At 36.6% G+C, this 26,246-nt stretch overlaps 1 protein-coding gene across 3 annotated transcripts in view; it reads left to right on the top strand.

Moving 5' to 3' along the window:
- Positions 1 to 26,246, top strand: part of pde1cb (phosphodiesterase 1C, calmodulin-dependent b) — a 77,065-nt gene that overhangs the window by 15,216 nt on the left and 35,603 nt on the right. For 2 of the 3 annotated variants that reach the window (XM_017410934.2, XM_017410935.3), the window contains exons 2-3: positions 2,005 to 2,055; positions 2,617 to 2,782. In XM_017410934.2, coding sequence (XP_017266423.1) covers positions 2,005 to 2,055; positions 2,617 to 2,782 — 217 coding nt within the window. Of the gene's footprint in view, positions 1 to 2,004; positions 2,056 to 2,616; positions 2,783 to 12,526; positions 13,056 to 18,415; positions 18,443 to 26,246 lie in introns of those variants that run through there. The other variant, XM_017410936.3, reaches the window with a different exon arrangement.

Below are 26,246 nucleotides of genomic sequence, written 5' to 3' on the forward strand. Positions count from 1 at the left end.
TCACGAGCTTTGGGTAGTGACCGAAAGAACGAGATCGCGAATACAAGCGGCTGAAATGAGTTTCCTCCGCAGGGTGTCTGGGCTCTCCCTTAGAGATAGGGTGAGAAGCTCGGTCATCCGGGAGGGACTCAGAGTAGAGCCGCTGCTTGGGATTCCCCCGGAGGAGCTGGCCCAAGTGGCTGGGGAGAGGGAAGTCTGGGTCTCCCTGCTTACGCTGCTGCCCCCGCGACCCGACCCCGGATAAGCGGAAAAGAATGGAATGGAATGGAATGAAAAAAAAAAAAAAAATGGAATCTTGTTTAAGCGTTCGATCAAAAAATACATTGAACTAACAGTTTTTGTTCTGGTGGGTTCAAATTTGGCTTGCAACAAGCTCGTTGCTATTTGCTCCTGCATTTCTTCAACATTGCACAGCTTTGTTTCTGTTTACCTTAGTTAACTGATCTAATATAGGTGAAAAAGCTATTTTTAATTTAGCAGTATTTATGAATACAAAGACCAGATGTGATCTGTGATTTATTAAAGGTAAATATACCATTTATTAAAGCTGTGTTGTTCAGGCATTTGTTAGTTCTTAAACTCATTATGTGGCCCTCAGTGCTTTCATTTGTTATAAAAGTTATCAAGTTATTGATAAGTAATCAAAATATCCAAGGTAACAAAATAAATCATTAATAAAGGATTCTGGCTTCAAATTTAAACACATTGTTTAGGGCTTAGAGTATTATTCAAGAGTTGTTCTGTCTGTAGAAGAATGAAATTACTGATAAACAACCAAAAACCCAGATTACATCTAATCCATGTCTGAAATAAAAGAAATGACTTTAGAAAAGGTTCAGGTGCTGTAGACATTTTTAAAACATTACTGCCATCATTCAGAGGTGCAAACCTCATTTTCTTTCCAGGTGGCCAGACTTCAGCTAACATTTACAGAGATAGGTTTGTTGAAAACAGATAAATTCGCAGTGCTGCACCTGCCAGGCTCTCTGAACCGGCTCTGTATGACAAGACGACCCTGTGGAGAATCCAGACCTGTTAATAACTTTATAAATTCTCACTGTGACACAAATTAAACTCCAGAGGCTCTACTTACTGAGAGCGAACGATTTTTATCAGCTTTTTCATGCGTGAAGAAAACTTTACTTGGCCAAAAGGAGACTTACATCACATTGGACCAAACACCACTGTGGTATATGTGCAGGGATGTGCAGCACCTAATGACCAGTGTCTGTTGATCCCAACAATTTCTGCAGCATTTCATGACTGTGACAGTTGGGAATTGCTGGTTCTCTTATTGGCAGAGGTTTTTCTGGCAGCCAACTGAGGATGAAAATGGTCCTCTAATGTTGTAGCCCAAATCTTATTTAACACATTTTTAAATGTAGAAATGTTCCTCTCTCCACGTCACTTTAATGGTTGTTGTCATCAATAATTTGGATTGCTTAAAATTAGCTGTTATAGTGTCCACTTAGGTTTAACTTTGCTGTTTTGGTTCTGAACATTGCTCAACAGTTTCTTATACAGTATTTCTGTCAGAACTTTGCAGAGACAGCAACAATTACTGTTTTCACAGTCATTTCTTTCACTCTTCACGATATTTGAAGGAAATGTATAACGATTAATGAGTTTTTGTTACCATTTTTCTTTTTAAGATTAACAACGTGTTTCTTTTGGTCCAACTAAAAGACACAAAAGTTGGAGATAAGATGCAAACTGTATTCTGTCAGAAAATGGAGACTCTCATTGAAGATTCTGTATCACATAGAATAAATGTTACAGTAATCACCAAAACTATTTTGTTTATTCGTAATACCTAAGAGGAATTTACAAAGTGTTCATGCTGTGCTTGTTTTTCATATGAAAACTGGAGTTTAAATTTAAAAAACGTAGTTTTCAAAATAAAAAAGTTCCTTATTTACATGAATCAATTAAAAGCTAAGCAAATTGGTAGTATTATATTTAAAATTTTATGCTACCATTAACTCTTTTTTTTTTTTTTTTTAGTGGCAAATGAAGATGGAGAGAGCTCCTCCAGACCCCCGGCCAGTTTTGCACGTAAGTATAATGTGCACTCTATTAGTTTCACTTCATTAACAGTCAGTTCCCTAAATTTATTCATTTCAGAGCAATTCACCATTCAGATCAAAGCTTTAAATGGTCTTTTACCCAGCATTAATGAAATATTAGCTTCAGAAATTTATGCCCACCTCATTAAGAGTCGTGTAAAAGAACATTAAAATGAAAGTCTTACAAAGGGTATAAAAATTATACTGGCATTAAAAATTAAGCATATGATACATTTACATCAACTGATTGTCACATGCATTTTGATGCTTGTGGGCTAAAAAAAACTTAATAAATTCTCCATAAAAAGTTCACCTTCTGATCCACTGTATAGTAAGTGAATTATTTGTGAACGCATGTTAACATTTACAACATTCATCCACATGGGGGCAGCATTAGCAAGGCCCTGAACCTTCTTCCTGCCTTTGCTCTGGGATTTTGGAAGCTGTGTCTACAGTTGGTGGTATTTGGCAAACAGTTTTCGGCATGATTCATGACTATGCTCAGTATAAATAACACCACTATGTGCTCTTTTTGTTTGTTCCCTTGTAGGCTCAAAGTCCCAGAGTGCTTTGTGGAATGCCATCACAGCGGGGATGGGGATCAAAGGCAAAGAGCAGAAGGCACCCCTGAATGACCCACGGAGTCCTGAGGAGATTCTGGCCGAGGACCTTCCTGCCTCAGATGAACCAGATGCCACAGAGAAAACTGCCATCAGGTTTGCTGCTGTCAGCATGTCCCACCTATGATGCCACATACACACACATGCCCCCCCAAACACACACACACAAAAGAATAGCTACTGCTTGTTATTTGCTAATTATCATGAAGAGGATCAGAATCTGGATGCAGTGAGACGTTGACAGCTGTGTCCAGCTCATTATCGCTCAGTGGAGTCATTTGCATTCTGTTGATACCTTTTCAAATCTAGTACACGAGCCAGTGTGTGCTCCTTGGCACCGTTCTGTAGTTTTTATCATGTATATTTTTGATATTATAGTGAGCTCGAGGATAAAGTTTGATACTGAATCACTGCTTGTTGCCAGAGGGGAAGATAGTGTTGTGTCTGACATTTAGCTTTCTTGATTCAGTCTCACACACACAGATGTAGCAGCTGTGTATTTCGGCTCACCTCCAGGGACTTGGTCATGATTGATTCCACCTGGATAACAGTGGCTTCAGACCAGCAATAGCCTAACCATGTTATCTTTTAACACTTGAGTCCAATTAACCTTGATTGCTCAGGAGAACACTATAAATGCCACTAGTTGCAAGAACTGAGCATTTATCAGTAAATACTGAAAAAATGTTTTGATTATGTACAGGATAGACAATAGCTGTTTTATGTATATTTTTATTTTTGTAGGCTGGATACTTTGTTGGCGTTCCATCTTAATTTGTTTTTCCCTCTTTCCTTTGAGTACTTCCCCATGCTATCTCAAATTACTGTGCTGCTCTTGGCCTCCTCTCAGAACACAACTCTTTTTTTCCAGAGTAGTGTGTTGAGGAGTAGAAAGTGATTTTCCATGTGACAGGACACAATCTGTTCCTTTACTTAAAAGCTGTAGCATCATATTTGAAAGAAAAACAGTGTATAGGAGCTAAATGCACCTTCCTCAGAGGAAACAGCTCATTTGTCTCTGAAGGCAATGACTTTGTTTCAATGACAAACTGAGCTTCATCAGAGTGGCTGAACAACTCCACTGCATGAAGCAAACCATGTATTTCTGTGATTAGTGGACCCAGAGTAGCAGGAGACAGGTAGATAATGAAAACAAACATGTTAAAACCAAGATGCTGCTGCATTGTCCAAACAACAACAAATTAAACACAAGGTTTAAAAAAACTGACATAAAATCATTTAAAAATTAAATTAGAAACTAGGACCACATATGTGGGGAGAACTGCAAGCTATCTGAGTGAGAGAACTGACTGAGATGAATGTCAAACATTGAAACAAGAACAAACAAAACTATAAAACCAAAGAAAGCCTAAAAAAAATCTCAGAATAAAAACAAGGAAATAAGAGCAAAAAAACAATACAAATCAAAAAACACAACAAATGTCCTCAAATTTATTAATATCACAGAATAAAAAAAAACAAATCTGCAAAAGTGTTGATGAAATAACTATTATAATTTAACGTTGTTTATGGAAAAAGGGTGATTACACGGTTTGCAATCTTAATCACACTCCTCCACAGGCTCATATTTCCCTACTTTATTATGGGGAAAATCCCTGTAAAGCCAGGGATGACTTCAGCCACACTAACTGTGGTTAATGGAGGATAAATCCATTGGGAGTTACAGGGATCTGCAACTGAATGATAAATGGTAAGATTATGATAGAGGGTGATTAAATGACCATGGAACCAACAGTAATCCATGAAATGACGTAACAATGTTGTCACCTCCCCAACCTCCTCTAGTCAATTATAAATATGTTTTATTGGTGAATGGAGAATGATCCGATAATTTGTAACAGGATTAAACCTAAGCTGAGTCTCTGACTTTCATAAACAGAGATAAATGAAAGTTTTTGGTTATTTTTTAATATAAAGCTACTTGTTTATCATTTTAGCCTTTTTTAACACTGCTGAATGGCGTCCCGATCCTTCAGATCTGCAGCTGAAATTGTTTTAAGATCACAGCTTCTGCTTGCGCACACCTCAGTGCACGCTTAGTCACCCAACGAGGGACCAAAATACAATATTGAGCCATTATGGTTCAAACACGTGCTGACTCATCTGTGATGTTGGTGTCAGGCTGCTGATTTTGCTCATTAAGGATTTCTTGTGCATTTTAAAATGCTAGCTAGCAGCTGGATGGGTTATAGTGTGCTATCATGCAGAAGGTAAAACCTGTGATGTTTTATTTGAGCCGTAAAATTAATACCATTGACCGATGATGTGACCGATATTAATTCATCTCATTAAATCAGTCTGCAGCTCATTCATGGAAGCTGTGTCCAAACCTTATAGGCCAGAGTGGCTTTTGGAAGCAGGTGGGAGAGCTAACCTATAAAACCTTGTTAACGTTGATGGTTATTGCTGTAGTCACAACTGATAAGTTGCAATTGCAATCATTATATTTGCTGCTGTAAACAAGCTGTAATTGAAATGTTATTTAAATGTTCTCCTTTTAGGGCTGTCGAGTGGGGCAGTTTATTTGCTTCTGTTGATAAATCTGACAGTCCTTAGAAATGTTAATTTTGTGATCAGGAATATGTGCGTCATCATTCTGATCAGCGGTTGTCTTTTATAGAGCTCAGTTCATTAATCAGAACACCGGCTTGGATAAACTATAAAGTGCATGATTTTATTTGAAAGAAAGGAGAATGAAAGGGTTGTAGAAGTTGATTAAGTTTCAATTTAAAAGCACTGTTCGAATTAAAAACAAATTGCTTTGTATTTCAGCCTAATTACTGATTTATTCAGATTCAGTGTTGGTAGGAAACCTATGTTTAACATAACAATGATTTATTGTTTTATGAAAACAGCATTTGCACCATCAACATGATTTGAATTAACTTTTACTAATGAGGTAAAGAGAAACATATTTTTGTGGTTTTTACATCATAGCAGATTGCCAGACCTTGTTAAAAAGTCTGTCTTTTTTTGTGGGGGGTGGGTTCTTATAGGTTTTATTTTTAAATCATTCCTAAAAGGCCGTCAGAGACACAACTAGAAAGTAAAATGTAAAAGAAAAAAAAAGGGATGCAGCAAGTTGTAGAAATTTTACAATCCCCTACAAGAAAAAAATCTAAATTTTTCAGTAATTTTAATTGGTGAGCTTTGTATTTTTTTATTTTTATTTTTTTGACAAAACAGTAAGTTGACAGCAACAGAAGCAATATGATTACAACATGACAAACAGTCTAAAAAAACACCTTGTTTTTCAGCGTTTTTGTGATAGCTCAAACATCACGCAAACAGGCATGCAATCACCAGACTCACCGTGGACTCAGTGAAATCCAGCCGTTCAGCCTTTTAGCTCAAACTCATCTGTGGTCAGCTGTGAGATTTATCTGATGGTTAATTGGATGCTGTGTGCTGCTGTGCACTTTGCAGTTGATTAAGGCGGCTGTCTCCAATGTGGCAGCCCACTGTCTCTGAAGCTGACCCCTCATTTGGCTGCGGCAGCGGTTTCGCAGACCCCCACCGACATCCCCCGTGAAGCAACAAGCTCCATCATAGCCTCAGTAGCCCACTAATGAGACTCCGCTGGTCAGAGTGACTGGAAGCACACAGGGAAATGGCAGAACTATTGATCTAAATGATTAAGAGATAACCTCGCAGTTATGATGTTAAAGAGCGGCTGTATGGCATGTGATGCCAAATATTTATAGATGCACCTTTTGGTCTCTGTTATCAATATAATTGTGGACAACAGGGTGATCTGACAAGAGTTTTCTAAAATCCAAGATTATGTTATTAACTTACACCTTTCACTTTTTAATTATTGATTGAAGGGATTACTGGTTCTTTCAAGAGTTGTTCTAAAATTAAGCACCAGTGATGGATGGAATGGTAAATAATTTTTTCTGTTTTGGTTTCAGAAAATAAGTAGCCTGTACAAATATAAAACTAAGATTAAATATTGCATGCAATCGTTATATAAAATTACTGAGGCAGGGTTGAAATGTGTTTATCGTGGCCAGTTTTCTTTGTCGGTAAAGATATTCTAAGCAAACAGTAGGGCGATTTTTTAAAAACCTGTCCAACACATTACATCATATTTCCTGACCTCATTCTATTATAGTCTATACACTTTACTCACATACCAGCTTTCAAATATGCTACATGAATTTCAATCCACTCACCCGCGACATAAGTACTCCTCTCCTTGCAGGCTCTGCCACTGCTTTAAACAGATCCTATTGTTGGATTAATATAGTAATAGGATGAGAGCAGTTACTGGAAGGCATGCACAGTAGTTGGGGACAGAATATTTTGGTTACTTTGAGTTCATTAGTACCTGTTTATGTGGTGCTCTTGGAGTTTCGACTTTTGTTTAAAATGGTTTAATTCCAAAACATCTTTTCATGAACTAACATTATCTAAAACAAGAGTTCATGTTTTCACACAGCCGATTTATAAAAGTTCAGCTTTTAGACCTCGGCCCTAAAAGGCTCGGTCCTCTCTGGCTCTGATGTTAAAAAATGGCAGAGTGCAAGGCAGCTCTCCAGGCTTTGTTTGATGCCAGCCAAACTGGCCACTAGGCAGGCATTATGCCAGTGTGTTACATGGTAGATTAGTCATGGGAGAAAGAGCTGGACTGTAAACAAAACATTCAGACAGTTCAGGAGAGGCTAACAGCCTTTGGTGCTTTAACTAGCAGCCCAAGTTAGATTAATCCTGTCATTTATGACTGAAGGGAATGGAAAAATCCAAACATCCTGATATGTTTTCTTAAAAGAATCTCATCCAGAGAGGTTATTTCTTTGTTAGAATAATAAAATTTACCTTGTCCATGAGTATGTAAATTATATCTGTTATATTTTACTGTAAAATTCAGCTTATTTAGGATGTAAAAGTCGTTTTATTTAAATGCTGCACAAAATATCAGCTTAAAAATTGCTGTACATGTCAGTGACATCAGATACTGGTTATATCACCACAGAGCTGTGCTTAATGTAGACATAAGGGTGAAGGGGGAAATTTTTTTTTTACTTTAAGCAAATTAATGGGATGTGGTCTGTGCTGCAGGGAATGACTGTAACAATTTGTCATATAAGGCTTCTGCTTTTGAAAATTTTAAACAGATTAAAATAACTTTGCTCATATCTTACATAATTTCATTAATTAAAAACAACAACAAAGGGGTTAAGCAGTAAAGTGATTCCAAGCACAAAGAATAAATATCACTTGATAAACTTGATAAAGACAATGACACATTCTGTACTGAGAAAATAAGTGGAACACCCAAGTCTGGAGGTATTTATACCTGTTTTGGTTGGATCAAGTCTTTATTTGGCTTGTGTTTTCTGTATTTAGCCTTTGATTGCTTTCCAAATGGCTCCTGCTAAAGTCCTCCTTCCAGAAGCTGTAGGTATCTGACTAATGAGCTTAAAGAACAGCTCTACCTGTTCTGTGTTGAAAGATAGTGGTAACATATTGGATAACTGAGTGTGTAGCAAACCAAATAAGGTTGAAAGATGTATAAATACATTTAATGTGTAGTCAGAAATGAGGTTTCAATGGGTGACCAGTAAGTAAGCCATTATACTTAGAAAGCTTAGTTCTCGTCCCTGAAATCTTCGAGGTTACAGTGAAGACAACTAGACTTTGTTTCTATGGTTATCCTAGTAGATATGAGTCAAAACTTTAAAAGTACAGTTTTAAGTCTATCATAACTTACAACATCCTGTGCCAAAGATCAGATATTCAAGAGAAATTACAATCATCACTCAAATAAAAAACTCACCCTCAATGCCTTGAGCGTCTTGAAATTTTATGATCATCTCTGAATCATGTGCAATGAAATTTGCTGCATATAAATTATAGGCAGCTGAGTTGTCAAGATATCACAGCGTCATTGTTTATGTTTCTTTCTTTGCTGAAGCAGAGGGCTGAGGGCCTGATTTACGCACTTGTGGTTGCCACATACCTGCAGCAGAACTCCAAGAAAAAAAGAAAATCGTGATTTTTCCAAACACTCATGTCTGGTTGGAGTAGAATTTTGGACTTTTTTTAAACAGGAGTATAAGGAAAAGCTTATTTCTTTGAAAATAAATCTCCAGTCTGATTGTTTCCCCTCTGAGCTCAGTCTTCACTTTATATACTTAATCACCTTTGACCCGCTGTGATCTGTCTTGGGAACAGAGTAATAGGATCTCTATAACTCTGGACATGCAGCTTTATGGCCGAATGCCCCGTTTCTCCCACCCATCTTTTTATCACCACTATTTCTGACACAAAAAGAGAAGTAAAGAATAGATGAGCGAATTGTGCTTTTTGATAGATGATCTCCAGCAAAATGTGGTCATTACTGCAAAAGGCGCTAGCTATTTTGATGCATAGCTATCCTTATCAAGCGGCCTGGAAATTTAAATGAGATTTGAATTTTTCATGTAGCTCCAAATGGCTGCGGCTGTTAATGTCTTGATTTCGAGTGTGAGCTTTGACAGAGCCTGAGTACAGTGGCTGGAATACCTATGCATAGTGTAATTTCCTGCAGGTCCTTCTTTTAGACTCATAAAACAATTTATTTTCATTTGAACTGACTCATTGGAGTCTTTTTGTGACCTTGTAATAATAATTTTTCATCACAAATGGTAACACAAAAGGTTTAAACTCCTCTGTTGGTTCATCAGTCTAAAAACTGAATAATATGTTTGTCATTCATGTGCAATAATGGTATTGTGTTTCCATTCCCACTTCTCCATCACAGTATGCTTTGGATGTGTCTCTTTGAAGATATAATCCTTGCTCTGTTATTTACTCTCAATTTTGCTGTCAGATCACTTGGGAACAATGAAGGCTGGCATAAAAATAAGCAACAATCAAAAAGGCCTTTGTGTATTTCTGAAGTTTAATTGAATGCTCAACAGTGTTGCACGGTGCACTTTCTCTCAGTTTAGTGGTTCAAATGAACACATTCCTTCAGCTCCTTTTTTCCCCTTAGAAGCCGTTTCACTCCGCAGTTGTCAGTTTAATCAAAAGATTGTCTGAGATCCTAGAGGCAAAGTCTAAAGGCTACATCTCTCTAAACAGGGCTATATTTTGATCCTGCTAATTCTTACATCACAGAATTTTTTTTTTTTTCTGCAAACAACAGTAGCTATAAATATGATCATTTTTCCCTTTTAGTAATTTTAATATGGATAAAAAAACTGTGTGAAATTTAAAACCACACAGAAACAATGAAACTGAGCCCTTATTGTCATAAATTGGTCCTGTCATGTCTACAAGTATATTTAAAGTCTTTCATCTGGTGTTCAATAAGCTTCAGAAACTAATTTTGTTGATTAAAACAAAACACCCTGTTCTGGGCTCCTGGTCCTGCGTGCTGTGCTTGTAGTGAAAAGGACAGCATGTGGGAATGTCTTTCACAAAGGTCTGGATATATAAAGCAGGGTCAACCACAGGACACATACTGTGAGATAAACAAGCAGATTATGAGCGCAGAGACAGAGATAAAGACACAAGAAGCACTTTGAAAAGGGTGACAGTAGAGTTGAAAGACTCTCACACTCAGCTGAAATTGAAAAATTCTCACAGATTAGGCTGTACTATCTTTCCTTCTGAGTATGTTAGCTCACGGCTAATACAGTGTAGTTAAACGCCAGTGTTAGTAAAACCTTGTTCCCAATATCAGTTCTAAAACATTGTCTGGATTGAGCCCGTGAGACGATTATTAGGTAATTAGGTTCTTAATTTTGTTATAAAACAAGACCAGTTTGAATTTGTAATTTAGACATTTCCAATCCTGTACAGCACCATTGACTGACATGTCTTCTGGCATGTAATAATAATAATAATAACAATGTTTAGCTGTTGCATTAGGTTTAAAATGTTGAACTTTAAACAAAATGGAACAGCAAAACTACCTGCTCTGTTAAGCTACACTGGTGCATTGGTATTCTTATCAGAGTGTGCAGCCCTGCTCTCTCTTTGTGCCTCGTATTTCCTGCTTGTAGTCACTTCGCTTTCAAAGCTTTATTTCCACACTCAAAGACTACATGAATAAGCTGGCAATCATATAAACACACATACAAGTTAGTAATAATGCACACTTGTGAACAATAATGCTTCAAAAGAACTCATTTTGACACAAAAAAGGTGACTGTTGTAACAAAATGGTATTCAAATATATAAAAAATGAATAATAACTCATAAGATTAAATTTTAATGCTGGACAGGTTGTTTTTCTTGCAATTTCAGTGTTCATACAATCCATATTTTCTATTCTTTTTTTTTGGCTTCTTGTGATAGTGACGTGAAGTTAATTAGAAAACTGACCCTTATTAAGAGGAAGGCATCACTTTTTTATCTTCATTTGCACCACTGCCTCTTCATTTACGCCACTGTAAACTTTCTGCCACTGTCTTCGCTCACATTTTGTTAGCTCTTTTTTCTGGATTTACACATTTCTAACCAGGATTGGCTTTTCTCACTGTCACACCTACGCATACAGATGACTTGTTACATGAGATGCTAACCCGGTGCACAGCAAGCAAGTCAGATGTGATGTTTTTTTGTCTTTTCCCCTAAAGCTGACCTGTCATCTCTGCCTCCGTCCTGAAATCCCCCGGGGCCGGCATACCTCTACTGAAAGGGATAAACTAACTGGTAAAAAAAAAAAAAAATGGGTACAAGACAGGCAGCTATAAAGAGGAAGTAAATGGAGTGATAGAGAGAAAGTGACATGGATGAGTGCACCTTTGAGAACATCTGCAGGCTCTCAGCACTCAGGCAAACCCCTCTGCTGCTCTGTCCTCACAGAGGACACATCTCAGCACATGAAAGCAAGAGCCTCTTTGAGGTGGTGCCCCGGCTTTATCCCTACATCCTACAACAAGTAATTGAAAGACCTGGGAGTGAGGTAGGGGCTTGGAGGAGTGGGGAAAGGGATGAGATGAGGTGGACCGGTTGACGGGGGGGATCAATAAATAAGATGCTTAAAAACTTGTTTGTTCAGAACATATTCAGCTTCATATTGTGTTTTTGCTGTGAGTGAAAGAAAACCAACTAAATGTGCAAAAACATGCTAGAGTTGGTCCTGAAGTAGAATAAAATAAGCAGAATGTCATGCACTTCGTTCACAAATGATTAAGCTGTCATTATAGAGGTTTTAACACACGTGTACAAATATGTGTCACTTTGAATACTTTTCTCAGAAAACCAACTTAAATATGAAACTTGCTTTAAGCCAGAAATCTACATGTGTGCAGACAATAAATACTACGACATGGGCATGCTCTGATGTGTGTTAGAGAAAAACAGCAAAAATTGAATTTTATGTACTACAATGCTTGTTTTGGCGGGGTTAAATATACGACTCACAAATGCGCTCATCAAAGGATCAAAGTAATCTCTGTCAAATTGTGTCACTGCACTGTCTGCATTCAATTTAATCCCCTATTGGCATGGCTTTTAATATGTTGTTCGGCTAAAGTATTATCTACATTTTAGAGTAAGACAAAAACAGATAAAACTAAATCTGTTAGCAGCAAATGGTTGGTGTTTACTTTAAAATGATTAAAATATAAAAAAGTTTCTAGCATTTGAAATCTTTAATCAGAAAATTAGTTTAGGTAATCCCGAGTCAATCCCCCTCCCCAAAGGTCGTGCCCTCTTGTCCCTCTGTATCCTCATTCATTCACCCCCTCTCCCAACCCACTGGATGAAACAGAACGTAGGTTCTCATTAACGCTCAGACTCCTCCCTCTCTTTGACTGGCGCTGCTTTTCCTCCCTCCCCTTTCTGCGTGGAGAGCTCGAGTGTTAATCCCGGATTGCGCTGCCCTGCCATCTGCATCCCGTGGTTGTTGGGAGAGCATGGCACGGCTCCAGGACCCCTGTGCTCACACAAGGAGAGGAGTGAGCAAATAGCAGAGCCAGAGAGAGAAAGAGGAAAGAGGTGCAGTTGGGCTGTTTCACGACTGTCACAGCTGGTCGAGCGCAGCACTGAGCTGCACTCAGAGTTATTGAGTTTCACGTACACTCTCTCAGAGAGAAAGGAGGAGGATGGCAGACAGTTTGTTGCAGCTGTGGTTGCAAATCTGAGCAGGGAAACCTCGGCAACAACCCTGGTTTCACCACATCACAGCCTTCTTCTCCTCTGTGCAGGGTCTTCCGTTCTGCTCACACCTAACAGGGATTTAACTTTTTGATTCTTCTAAACTTTTTAATTCATCCTCTGCCGTGTCATTTGGAATTCTGTCTGATATGGAGTCTCCCACCAAAGAGATTGAGGAGTTTGAAAGCACTGCCTTGAAGTACCTTCAACCGGAGCAGATCGAGAAGATTTGGCTCAGGCTCCGGGGACTGTGAGTATATTCACTTTTACTTTTCTCGACAATAGTTTAAACTAAAAATTTGTGTGCTTTATTTACATTATTTTGATATCCAGTGATGCACTGTTGTCAGTGTAATAGATAGAACCAATAGATAGAATCAGTCTAATATTGATTTTGTTAAGCCTTAAGTGGGACTGTCTGTATGTGCTAGATAAAGAAATAACTAATAAGAAAATTAAAGATCTAAACCTGATAAGAACATGTTAGATATGTTGGAGGTACTCAAGCGTAACCGACAGGGAAGTTAAGACATGTATAGCAGAGATGATGTGTTTGTAAAACTTTAAATGTTGCTATCCTTATTACCCTCATCTGTGCATTTGTTTGATTTTATCCTTATGTTTATATGGCTATGCATTCATGTCACCTCTTCTTCTCCCAACAACACTGAACCCTCTTTGAACAGCACATTTCTCATTTTTGCCAATTTCTTTAGATAATAGAAAAATTGAACACTTTGCATTGAAAAATATTTTGTTGTGAACCATGAAGATTTTTTTAAAATGTTTCTCTTAAAACAGAGCTAATAAATCATACAAATTCCACACAAGTCCTTAATGTGGGTGAACTGAACACAATTAAACAAACTACACAAAAAATATTAAAGATTACATCTTTAATTTGTGTTTTTAGCTCAGTGATTTCTAAAAACTCTGCTTATTCTAGAGTATATCATTATCTGAATGCAGCTTGCTAAAGAGGAAGGTGTTGGATACAACTGTGGACTGATAAAACCAGAATATTGCTGTTAGGTTTTAAAGTGAACTATTGTCAGAAGAAATAGGAAAACACAGTGTTTTAGGAAATAACATTGTTGAATTTGTGAATTAAAGGCTTAACATTTCTTGAAGGAATCCAATGCTGTGGCAACCATCTTAGTTTGGGGTGAATCCAAAAGTTCATGAAATATTTAGTAAACAGACAAACAGAGTTGATGGCATCAGTCAGTGCAAAAGTTTTAAGCAAAGATCTTGTGTAATCTGTAGTGGGCAAGTTTGTGTTGTAGCTAATGCTCAGCTACTACCACACCAAATTTGAGCTCAGTGTTTGTAAAAATTGAGCGATTTGTGTGTTTCCCAAGATTAGTTGTCTTTAGCCGCCATCTTGAATTTGGTTGGCTGCAAATGTTAATCAGTTGTAGATGTACCTCCAGTGAAAACTTTCTTAAAGCTTCATTACAGTCTGTCTTCTGGTTTATGAGATATTTTACTAACAGACAGACAGAGTTGAATACAGTAGTTAATGGCAAAGTTTTAAAAACCAATTTCAAGTCATGAATTAGTGCTCAAAGCACGTCTTGGGAAACACTCTCAGCTACAACCACACCAAATCTTACCTCAATATTTGTAAACTTATTATAGCTACTTATAGCTATTTTTATGCTTGCCAAGCTCACTTAGCTGTGACGGCCATTTTGAATCAGACTGATTCCAAAAGTTAATCACTTCAAGATTACTATCCAGTGATTGCTTTCTCTAAGTTTCAATAAAATCTGTTCAGTGGTTCATAAGATATTTTGCCAACGCCACAAACACACCCACACACACCGGCACTGGCAGAAACATTATAGCCCTTTTGCCTTCGGTGGTGGGCGATGAATGGTGACTGTACCATGGTTTGGGCCTCCTGAACCATGACCAGTTGCTATCATCTATAGATAAATTAATTATGAATTATACTAGTGAATTCTAAAAAAAAGAAACAGTCTAGACATCTGTATGGGAACTGAATCGTAAGATAAAAGTAGTTTTTCCAAGACAAAGACAGTGAATCTGTGAATAAGTGACTGAAGAAGAATAAAGTAAATGTGCTGTAAGATCAAATTAATAGAAGGAGCTGAAGCAAGCAGTAATTGTAAAAAAAAAAAACACTGGCGTGTCACAGATTAGACTGTTTTGTACACGTAATTGGGTTATAATAAAGTTTTTGCGCAGGACTGATGAAGTTGTCAGCCGAGATGTTTGGTCGCCACTTAAAATGGTTGAATAAGTTCACACCAAATTCTGAAAGCAAAGTTTTGTCTTTTACTTTTGCAATTAGGCACATCTTCTCAGTAAAACATTTAAAGTTAATTATTTTCTTATCACTTTATTTTTTCTTTATCTACTCTTATGGCGTGTGTAAATTATCACATTGGTCGAATTTATACAGAGATATATAAAATTCCAGATGGTTCACACACTTTTTAAGCACTAAGGTATTACTTAGTCACATCAACCAACCAATCAACACCTTTATGGCCTTTCTCCCCACGAAAAGAGCCCGACACACTTTACATGTTAGCTGAGGTGTGAATTTTCCTATTATCCATTTTCTGATTTCATCATTCTTACTCAGCAGGGGGCAGAAATGACTCTGTTGCTGGGAAGGTTGACTTATGAAAGGAAACCCTTGATGTTACTGCCGCAGGTTTAAATGAAGTACATTTTGCTTATTTATCACAGATGATGGCTGAGTGAATGGACATCAACAGAGCTGTTGATGAATTTTCTGTCTTATTCCTTCATATTAGTCTTTTGTTGTGTGTTGATGTTTTATAATGTAGTATTTCATTCATTCTAGGATTGATTGTTCATCTGTGTCGTGTGAAAAACCCAGCGTGTAGGTTCCTCTGTCGTCATCCTCTGCCACGTTTAGTTTCCTCGGATGATTTCATTGTCTCTTCAATTTGGTCACCATCATAACCATCTGTCTTTCTGGATAATTGATGGATCGTGAGTCAGATGAATGTAATGAGAGCCCATATTTTTTCCCTCTATCAAAAGGCTCTGATTGCATGCCAGAGATCATATTAGCCTTTTAATTTCAAAAAGAGTGTCTGTTTAAAGAGAGGAAGCATCTGCACATGTTGACACTTCACACAGTGATGTGTGTTTAATAGGGACGCACAGATTATTGTTATGTAGAGCGTATGGGTGTTGAGATTGAGGAAAGTTTCACTCTGAGGGTGATATGTAGATTGTAGAGATTGAATACGTGTTTGTGTTTGATTTGTTTGGCAGCTGTGGGATTTATGTTGCCATCGCAACACAGCCTGTAGGACAGTGAACACCAATCATCCTCTGATAAGAGCTGTAGAACAGTTACTTTGGAAAGTTTTCTTGCTGCCTGACTTTTAAAGATACAGGCGAAAACCCAGTGTAACTCTCTGTGCACGGCATGAAAAATGTGTTTGTTGCATTTTAAAAACTTGCCATGACAAAGAGTTTCTCTTGCTTCAACAAATAGATTTCAGTCAATTTTTAATTATTTTAGATCCATTTGACAAACTCAATTGCTTTCCCTAATGGGAATCATTGCATCATTATTTAATTATAACAGAGATATTGATTAAGGGAAAGACTATGATGACTTGTCCCCAAAAAGAATTCAGTTGGACCACTGACTGCTTTACTGACTATTATTAATGAAGCAATAACTCTAAAATAATAAAAACAAAAATCCTCAACACTCACCTGAGATTAATCTGAGGTCCAAAGTTTAAACACAAACTTGATAAAATGTATTTTCTTTGCCATGGTAGCATGATAAACACACAACAACACATACATGAATGAATAGCAGATAATATTTATTGCGTATATGATTGTATGGAATATATATAGTTCATGTGTTGATAGTAGACAATAAAAGCTGAGCAAACCTACTTATAATAAATGATTGACAAGATGTGTTCAAAATGTTATCTGGCACTCAAATTACAGCGAAGATGATCTTTTCTTTCAGGGAATTACTTATGACGGTAAATCAATAGCAAACTATGACTCATTCAGTCAAGATGTCTCTTTGATTTTTTTTTTTTAAATTGAAATTGCATGTCTGTCAATTAAGAGTTAGAAACCAAAACACAGAATAATCAAGATGATGATCATCAAAGGATTCAGTCATTTATTATTAGCTTTTATTTAGTTGTTTTATTCTTGGACAGTTTGGCCAGAAATTAAACACGAATGAAACAGATGAAATGGAAAATAATATGTCCCTTTTCATGCAATGCAGATAAAAGTAACTACATTGACAAATGTATGCGCCCATCCTTCCTAACCACAATTGGACTGCAATATTTTTTTTTATCACAGTAATAGTGTCAGTGTGGGACCTTTATTAAGTGTAGGGTTATTTGGTTGTACTAGCACTTCTGCTAAATTAAAAGATCTGAATATTGTTGCCACCTAAGCCCCAAAACAGTAAATCAATGTCAACCCTCCAGCCGGCCTTTCAACAACCCCATATAATTAGGTTCAAGGTTACATTTTCCCTATAATTTATTCATCTTTAGTCAGTAATTACAATATTTCCTGGAATTTTCTGACTCATCTTAACCAATGACCCCTCTATGCTGAGGACCTTGCATCCAGAAAGAAAAATGTCTGTCTTAATGACCTGGAAACTGGAGTGAGGGACTAAAGAAGAGACAGAGATTACAACAGGAGAGCAATGATGAAAATATTAATCCCTCTGTTTTACCATGACCTTCTAGTTATTTTGTTAGTTACATCTTCATCTTAAAAGTCCTTCTCTCTTGTCTTTCATCATTTTAAGATTTCTTTAGAGAGTTTTTTACTATCACACAAGCATCTGACTGTGACACTTCATTTAGCTTTAATTTTAATTGCCTGATGGACCACAGAAGATTGATTTCCTCTTCTTTTTCACAACGGGGAAGCTTTTAACATTTCTCTATGGGGGGATAACCTCCTTAGCTTGCAGTTTTATGCTGAGCTCTGAAGGGCTGATACTGAAAGAAAACGACTGAGAAACAAATCAAGTTAAGTGCTGCGAATTCTACCTGACTTGAATTTAAATCCTCGTCCGCAGCCCGCCGAACAGCGGTGGGTCCAGCTCTTCAGTCTCTAGCTCATTGCTCTCCTCACTTTGGTGTCATGAGTGTGTGTGGAGATGTATGTATTGGCTTTTAGGGCCATGCTGTTATCTCTTCATGAATGTTAGGGTAAATGACAGTGCTCTGGTTGTGTTAATGTGACAGTGTAGGTTTCCCAGTGTGTGAATGCGATAAGGTTATGTCCTTTGGATGTCAAAGGGTGGCATGTTGTGTGTATGTGTGTGTTCATAGGTTATTTGAATTCAAATTATTTGAATTTGAATTTTAAATCCCACACCTGCTGATCTGATTGCAAAAATTTGCAGTCACATTATTTTTTTTTAATTAAAAGTGTTAATATGACTATTACACACATGACCATGCCAGCTTTTCTTAAATCTCTAGCATGTTTTTAGTGTTGATGAATAGAAGTGTTTTTTGCACGACCCCTGATTTTTGTCCCGTTTATCCAATGCCTCACTTCCCTCATGTTTGTTTTCTCTGGCAGGCGGAAGTACAAGAAGACGTCCCAGAGGTAAGACTTGCTGCTGGGACTCTGGACCTCCTCTTTACCCTCCTTCTCCTCCTCATTTCTTCGTATTCATTCCCATGTGTCGTCTTTTGTTTTCTCCTCCTATCTGGATTACTAGAACTCATGGACCTACTCCTGCAATTTCATTTATATTCTGTCATTCTCTGTTTCCTTTCTAATTTTGTTATAGAAGATGCAGTTAAATAAAAGTGTTCATTAATATTATTATTGTTCTGGTTTGTATTATTGCCTTTATCTGCCCTCTTCTGTTCTGCTTGGCTACTGAGAGCATGTAGCTGACAGTATAATGCACATCTTGTCACACTAATTAATTCAAAAATGCACTTCTTTTTTTTCTCTTACAACTTATGTTGTGGGTCAGCTTGTTGTCATTGCCAGATAACTAGCACCTTAATGGATAGAAATTATGACGACACAGACTAATGTAAACAACATGCAGCACTTAAAAGCCTGACAAACAGCTTGGGTGAAGATGTTATCTTCCTCATTAGAAAACTTTTATTGGTTTTGTTCTGTTAGAAATACTCGAGGGAAATCAAGCTCCCATTAAGTGGGACTTGAATTCGTTTATTTACAAAGCTGAAAGCAGTAATTAATTAATGCCAGTGGACAGAGGGATAATGTAGATTTAAGTAGTTTGTTTACAATATTATTTATTGAAACATGAACCTTTTAGATTGTTTTTTTAATGTGCTACTTATACTTTAAGAATAGAATAAAATGGGTATAAGCTGAAATACTGTGTATAACTTTTAAACTAGATTATTCTCTACTTTAGGCCACACTAAAACAGACAAATGTTAAAGCTAACAAAAAAGAAGAAAAACAAATGCCAAGTATGACAATATTTGTGCGGTAATCACCATAATAAATATAGATGCATGATTATTTAACAAAATTTTAATTGAACTTGTTAAAAAGTACAATTATCTCCTGTTTAGCTCAGTGAAACATCACAGATGGTTTTAAAATTTTGTTAAATGAGTGTACAACAAAGTTTTAACCTGTAATTTTACAAATGAATCAGTTTCTGTCAAACTGTATTTTCCTAAGTTATTAAAGAGACATTGGAAGTTTTGGCAAATATTGCTTCAGATTGAGCAGATGCAATTTATTTATTTATTCTGAGTAATAAATAGTCATTAATTCATCTGGCAAGTATTTACAACAGCACGATTGGGTTTGCACATGTTCCACAGCAGTGATGTGATTTTATCATGAACTACGTGTAGCTGTAAGTGACAATGGTGATGATATAAGATGCTGTCTGAAATAACATTTTAAAACCTTGAATTTTTCATTGTGGCCATCTTAGGTTTTGTCCTTTAGATGTGATGTGGAAGAAAACTGGATCCAACTGAGACAACAAACGTTACGCACATCACACATAAGTTGTGCCACGTACGTTTTAGCTAATAATGAAGTTTACTCAAAGGCACCGAAGGGGGAAACAACCTACGGGTTTAATTTGTTCTGTAAATGTTGCCAGTTTGATTCATATTAGTCTTATTATTTTACAGATACTTTTTATCTTTTAAATTACGTTATGGTTAAATAATTAATCCTGATCAAAGTTTAATGCCAGGTCACTCAACTCATTTTCTGGAACTAATTCAGCAGTGGGTCTTGTATCACTTAAATAATGCAGTGGCACTAAATGAACAATCGTAAACAACTCCTCATAATGAAGAAAAAAAAAAAATCGTTGATAAAGCGTGACCCTGACATAGTTTCATGGCATTTTTCGTGCAAACTGTGGGATTGCCGCACAGTCAGAGTAATTGAACCGAACCCTGCTCATGCTACTTATTGACACAGTGTGCGGTCGTTTGGAGTACCATAGAGGAAGCTGCTGGAAACTCATTCGCTCTCCATTTTTTACTGTCTCTCTGTGTCGCTCGCTCTCTCCTCTGGGTGGGTGAGTTCCTGTGTGGAGGAGCCGGGTGATTGACAGCTCCATATGTGTCTGTGTAATTACGGCTGGGCTAATTGGCAGAGAGGAGCACTGGGACATTGTCATTACTGACACACCAGGACAACCCCTTACACATGCAGATACAGGGTGAGATAGCCCTCTTCACAGCGGGCGGCATGGAGCAATGAGAGAGGAGTGTTTGTGTGAGGGTGTCCCTGTGTTTGCGTAAAGAAGGGGTTAAGAACGATTGAAGTATGGCTCTAAAACAAGAGGTTTCAGTTTTATTGGGGAGAATATTAACTCTATGTCGGTCTGCATTTGTATGAGTTTTGATAGCAAATATGAATATGTGTAGTTTATGACTGTCAGATTTTTTTTTGTTCTCTTGTGTTTTGCTTTTTTTTTTGACAGGTTTCTAAATCCCACCTCCCTTAGTTACTGTTGCTACAGTGCAAGCTCTCCCTTCGGAGCATGTATATGCAAATGACAGTGATAATAATGGCAGATTGCCATTTATGAATGTTAGTCAGATAGATAAAAATGACTTTAAAAAAGTATTTCTTTTTTCAGGCATTACTGAAGATATTAAAGCTAATATCATTTTTGATTTATTTGACCATGCTGTATTGTTTTTAGCCTGCCTTTACAAAAATATATGGATCTATTTAGCTCTTAACACCACGTTATGTGACTGAAAACCAAAATAGCAACAATAAGGTTTGAGGCAACAGAAAGAACCAGGCCTGCTGCGGCTGTTCATCCAGGCAGAACTTTCACCAGCCTGTACTGTCCTCATATGTATACTTTTGTGTGTATTTAATATTACTTTAACATAATCAAAGTTTAAAATAAAAATAAATAAATAAATAAATAAAAACTACAAGTCTCATAGCCACCATGTTAAAGCTACGTATCAATTGCTCATTGATGTTGTCAATCTCTGGTCAATATTTTCCTATTCTGAATGGGCTGGAAATGCATTTTTCTCAGACTTCACTAAAAAGGCATTGATCACCATGGGATGACTGAAGTTATTATATTTTTTATACTCAGAAACTACTGTAGGAATGAGGGGCTTGAGGATCTTTTTGGATTCCCTCACAGGCCACTCACTACACTGAAATATGCATTTTACTCCAGTTTGTAAATGTTTTTTATTGGCCATTTGTCAGCTGCCAGCTTTTTTGATCCAGGCAATCCTCCAGCTTTAACTGGCCTCGTGTAGCTGCCCTGTCTATTATCTCCGTTGAGTCTGTTTGTGTTTGTGCAAGTGGTTTGTTCTCCTCTTTCTTGAGGCAGATGTATTTGTTTAGTTTTCAGCCCTGAAATTAGGAATCGTGGTAGATATTTTCAGTGGTAATATTGATCCAGGTTTCCACAGAATCTATGATCAAATCCTTTTTTTGAATTATTAGTTTGTGAGTGTGAGTGTGCATTTTGCCAGAACTGATATTTTCAGAGGCGGTGCTCATGCTTGCGCGTGGAGATGTCCATTGGTTGAGTTTGCACTTTAAATGTCATGTGTTTCGGGTATTCCTGCGCTTTTATGCTGGACAGGTGTTGGTCTTTTCAGCTCACTTGAATATGTCAGGTTTTGAATTATGAAAAGGAAATCCTGTTTAATCCTTCACTTAAAAGGGAGTGACTCCTTTTCACATCATAAATCATAAATTAATACTAAATAGAATAGTTTGTAAAGTACAGACCTGGTGCATCTCGTATAACAGCAAAAACATTCTGGAAAATAAAATTAAAAATAAAATGCATAAATTTGCCCATATTGAGCCAAAACGAGCAGTGGAGAGAAGGGAAGACATTGTCACATTGAGAGTCATGAGGGACAATTGAACTGTTTGAAATAATGTCAGTAATTGGGGGCAAACTCGGTCATTGGCTGCTTTTCAAGTACATCCCATTATATGCCATTAACTCAAGCCTTTCTGTGTTTTTCCTGTGGTTCAGAACCATTTGTCAGGCACCAACTATAGGGCTATTTACTGAAAATGATTCATCTGTGATTGCTTTTATTGGTTTCATGTTTGTGTTTGCTGCCACAAATGCAATCATATCTCATAAAACAAACCAATAATTGCAGAGAGACTATGAAGTTGATGTGCTCGGGTAATTATTCATAAATAAAGATCGTTGATCACTTTAAAGCGTATATGCCTTATCACACACATTTTATTTAGTTTTATTTAACTGTAATATGAATTTCACATACTGTATTAGGACTATTTAGTAGAATATATGGTTCAAGGTAGATCGTAAAGGTAAGGAATATTTTATTTTGAAGCCATTTGAGCTAATTGTACTTACAAACAAAACTTAAATACCATCAGATCAAACATTAGGAATAACTGTAGTCCATCCAATCCTACTGTGAGCTGAAATACATATAGTTTCAATCATTCAGTATTTCTTATTTTAAATTTAATTTTAATTCTGGTTGGTTTCAAAGTTTTTCTAGTTGTACAAATCACCATATAGCTTATTTTTATTGTCTCACTTTGGTTTACAGCACAAACACATCTCCTTGTCCCTTGCTTTTTAAGACATTTTTTTTTTCCTTTCTTGTCACTCTTTTCACCCAATCACCTATTCTAACCAACAACCTGATGATTAGAGGGGTAATTACCCGACTCAAACAAATCTCCAAGCTTGGGCTAATTACATTCTTCTCAACAAGTCTTTTTCTTCTTCGTTCTCCCTCTCCCCTGATTGTGCTTCACATCAGGTGTTTCTTTTTTTAGATCACCTCCACAGTTAACTTTATTCACTCCCCGATACAGTTTTCTAATCGCTGCAGTTGTTCAGATGCATTTTGTAATTTGTACACCTCTAAACTTATATTAGTTAAAAAGAAGAAGGAAATGTACAAAGTGCTTGATGACTAAATCACATTTACAAGTAACATGCTCATGTGTAAAATTCAAGTGATATTATTATTATTATTATTATTATTATTATTATTATTATTATTATTATTATTATTATTATTATTATTATTATTATTTAAGGATTTAATTGTCTTTTTCATTTTGACTCAAAAATATTCTCTGGTTACTAAAAGTAGTGAAGAAAGTACAAAACTGCATGTGCTGATAGAAGTCTTGCATATTAATTTCTTAGTAACGGGATTTTTTGCTGATTATTTTACCCTGTTTGCCTTCCTTAAAAAGACATTTTTCAACTAAGTGTATTGCCATATTAAAGATGGATCACAAAGCCTAAGTAATAAGCGTGTATATGCTAAGTTGAGCCCATGGTAAAGATGAGACCCTTAACGTCATGGCACCAGATTTTCTCTTCCTGCTGCCTGCAGGAGATGATATTGCAGATTTTAGATTTTCCCTTTTAACCTGGTTGTTTGTATCCACCCTCCCTCAAACCATCCCTCCTTTACGCCTGACCCTGCTGGGTGTTTGTCTAAATGGTACAAACTGGGATGTGCAGCTATTTGTTAGCAACTGCATATTTTTAGAAAGAGTGCAAATATTTGTTGACTACGTGATAATGTGAAAAGAGACCGTATGCGTTCTATAGTGTTTTGTAGGCTGAATGTGTTTGCTTGTGTGTGAAGGCCTGCAGCTATCTTTGCAGGGATTTTTTTCCTCTGTTTTTTTTTTCTTTTAGTGAGTCGTCTAGTCATTCTTATCCAACTAACCCATTAATTTCAGCCCTACTAGGATTCACTGACCTCTCTCAAAAACAAAAGCAAATATATCCAAAACTGTCTCATTTTGCAAAGGCAGCAAATAAAAATAATTAACATTAATTTATGTTTAGTTTCAGTTACTCAGATGATTACTACAATAACAGTTCATATAAACACATATAAGGATTTTGACCCAAAGAAATTCTGATGTTTACAGTATCTATAACTCTACACTGACTCAAGAATTTACTATAAACTCTTTGTTGGGTATTTTGGGGAAAATGTGCTGTCAGATAAGAGTTGTGCAGATATAAGCCTGATTTGGCATGTGGCACTTTTCAGCTTGTTGCTGCTTTGCTGTTATGTAAACAGTGGATAGTTACAGATGTAAAGTGAAACATGTTGCCATGCGCTGACAGAGCTCTTATGTTAAATATGATGTTATCTAACACTGTTTATGTGCTACTGTTTGCTTGTTTCTGCAAATATGTATCATGCCAGTTTTTAGGCATGTGTGAAAAAAAAGAGAAAAATGTTTTTTCATCACCTGCTGCTGAAAGGCAAAGGTAGGGTAATAATAATGTTTTTGCACTTGCCTCTGTGTGTTCATGTGCATGTCTTGTTGACATTGAGCTAAAATTTGCTCTGGTTGTAACTGAGAGTCATTAGTGTGACAATAGGCAGTATTGTATGACGTTGTGCTTAACAACTTTTTCAAGGTTTGACCAAAATGGCTACAACTCCATTTTTTTTTGTTTAAAATTCTGGCATGAAAGGTGTCGGGTGATATGCATTCCTTCAAGGAATGCCGGGCCTTTATGAGTATATGTAAATATTTAGGCATGTGATTAAACATGCCACTGTCCTCTGTGATGTTATTCTAAAAGGGAAGCAGGAAGTCCTTCCATTAACAGACTAAGGAATCTGCTTTCTCTCACATTTTTTTTCCAACACTATTGGAAACACTTGACTAAACATCCTGTCTAGAAAATAAACTGTGAGTACAGTAGGTCACTGTTATACAAATACATTCGTGGGGAATAAGAGCAAATCTTTTGTATGATGGCTTTCTTTAGAGATCATATCTGTGGTACATGTTAACTTCCACACACAGTATTCCATTTAGCTCTGACTAGAAATGTAAATGAAAAGTGATAGATTAGACAGAAAACATGCTATAGTGATAATCAGACACAGGCATGATGGTTGTGGATTCTCCCTAGAATTGTGTCACAAGCACACTAAAACACAACAAGTTTGAGATGTCTTCTTAAATCTTACTGATTTGAAAATATTTACCTTTGGTTCAATGAATGCTGATTTGAAACACAGAGTTAAATTGTTAGAAATGTTGGATATTCATTGTTTAATATGTTATTTTTATGTAATTAAACTGACTTAATGTCTCTGAGCATTCACAAAGCAGTAAGTCTTTACTATACTTCAGCCATCTTAGAGCAATTATATTCTGAGTGGTCCACTTAATGAGTCACACTTTTGTTCAACACAATAATGTAACTGTAAGCAGATGTTGGTACAAGTGTTTATTCGAACAGGAGGTCCACCACAGCGTGCTCTTCATTAGCAAAGACTCTCATCAAACTGGTTGCATCTAATCGAGACCTCCTTTCCCAGTTCAACAATCTTCGATAAATGAGTGACTCTCAGGGAAATGGCAAAGACATGAAAGATGTGAAGAGTCTCCACTGAGCTCAACAATCCTCTCATCTCTGCCGTTTGTTCCTGCTGAACATAATGAAGCGTAATTAAGTCATACATGGAATGTTAATTTTGGTGTTTGATTGAGACACATGGCGTTGTAAAAAGACTTGAAGGGAGAGTTTGAATTTGGTGGAATTGGCTTCTCATAATAATGATGCAAATTTGTAGAACTCTGTGCAATTTTAACAAAATAAGACTATCTTAAGAAGCTTTGATGTAAAGTCTCCCAGATTTTAATTTCTAAAGATTATCTGAAGTAAAAAACAATGCAAATACACAGCAAGAACTTTACAAAAATAAAAAAGTGTAAAAGTATGAAAATTGAACATATTCATAAGGAAACAGGGCAACGTCACAGACTCAATGGTTAGATTATTCTCAACATTAAGCAAAGAAAACGACAGGTAGCCAAAAGTATTTTAATTACAATTTTTTTCCCCTCTTAAGATACAAATTGAAGAAATTAAAAGACCTACAGAGCTTGAAATAGT

Source organism: Kryptolebias marmoratus, linkage group LG20 (assembly GCF_001649575.2).
Source record: "Kryptolebias marmoratus isolate JLee-2015 linkage group LG20, ASM164957v2, whole genome shotgun sequence".
NCBI lineage: Eukaryota > Metazoa > Chordata > Actinopteri > Cyprinodontiformes > Rivulidae > Kryptolebias > Kryptolebias marmoratus.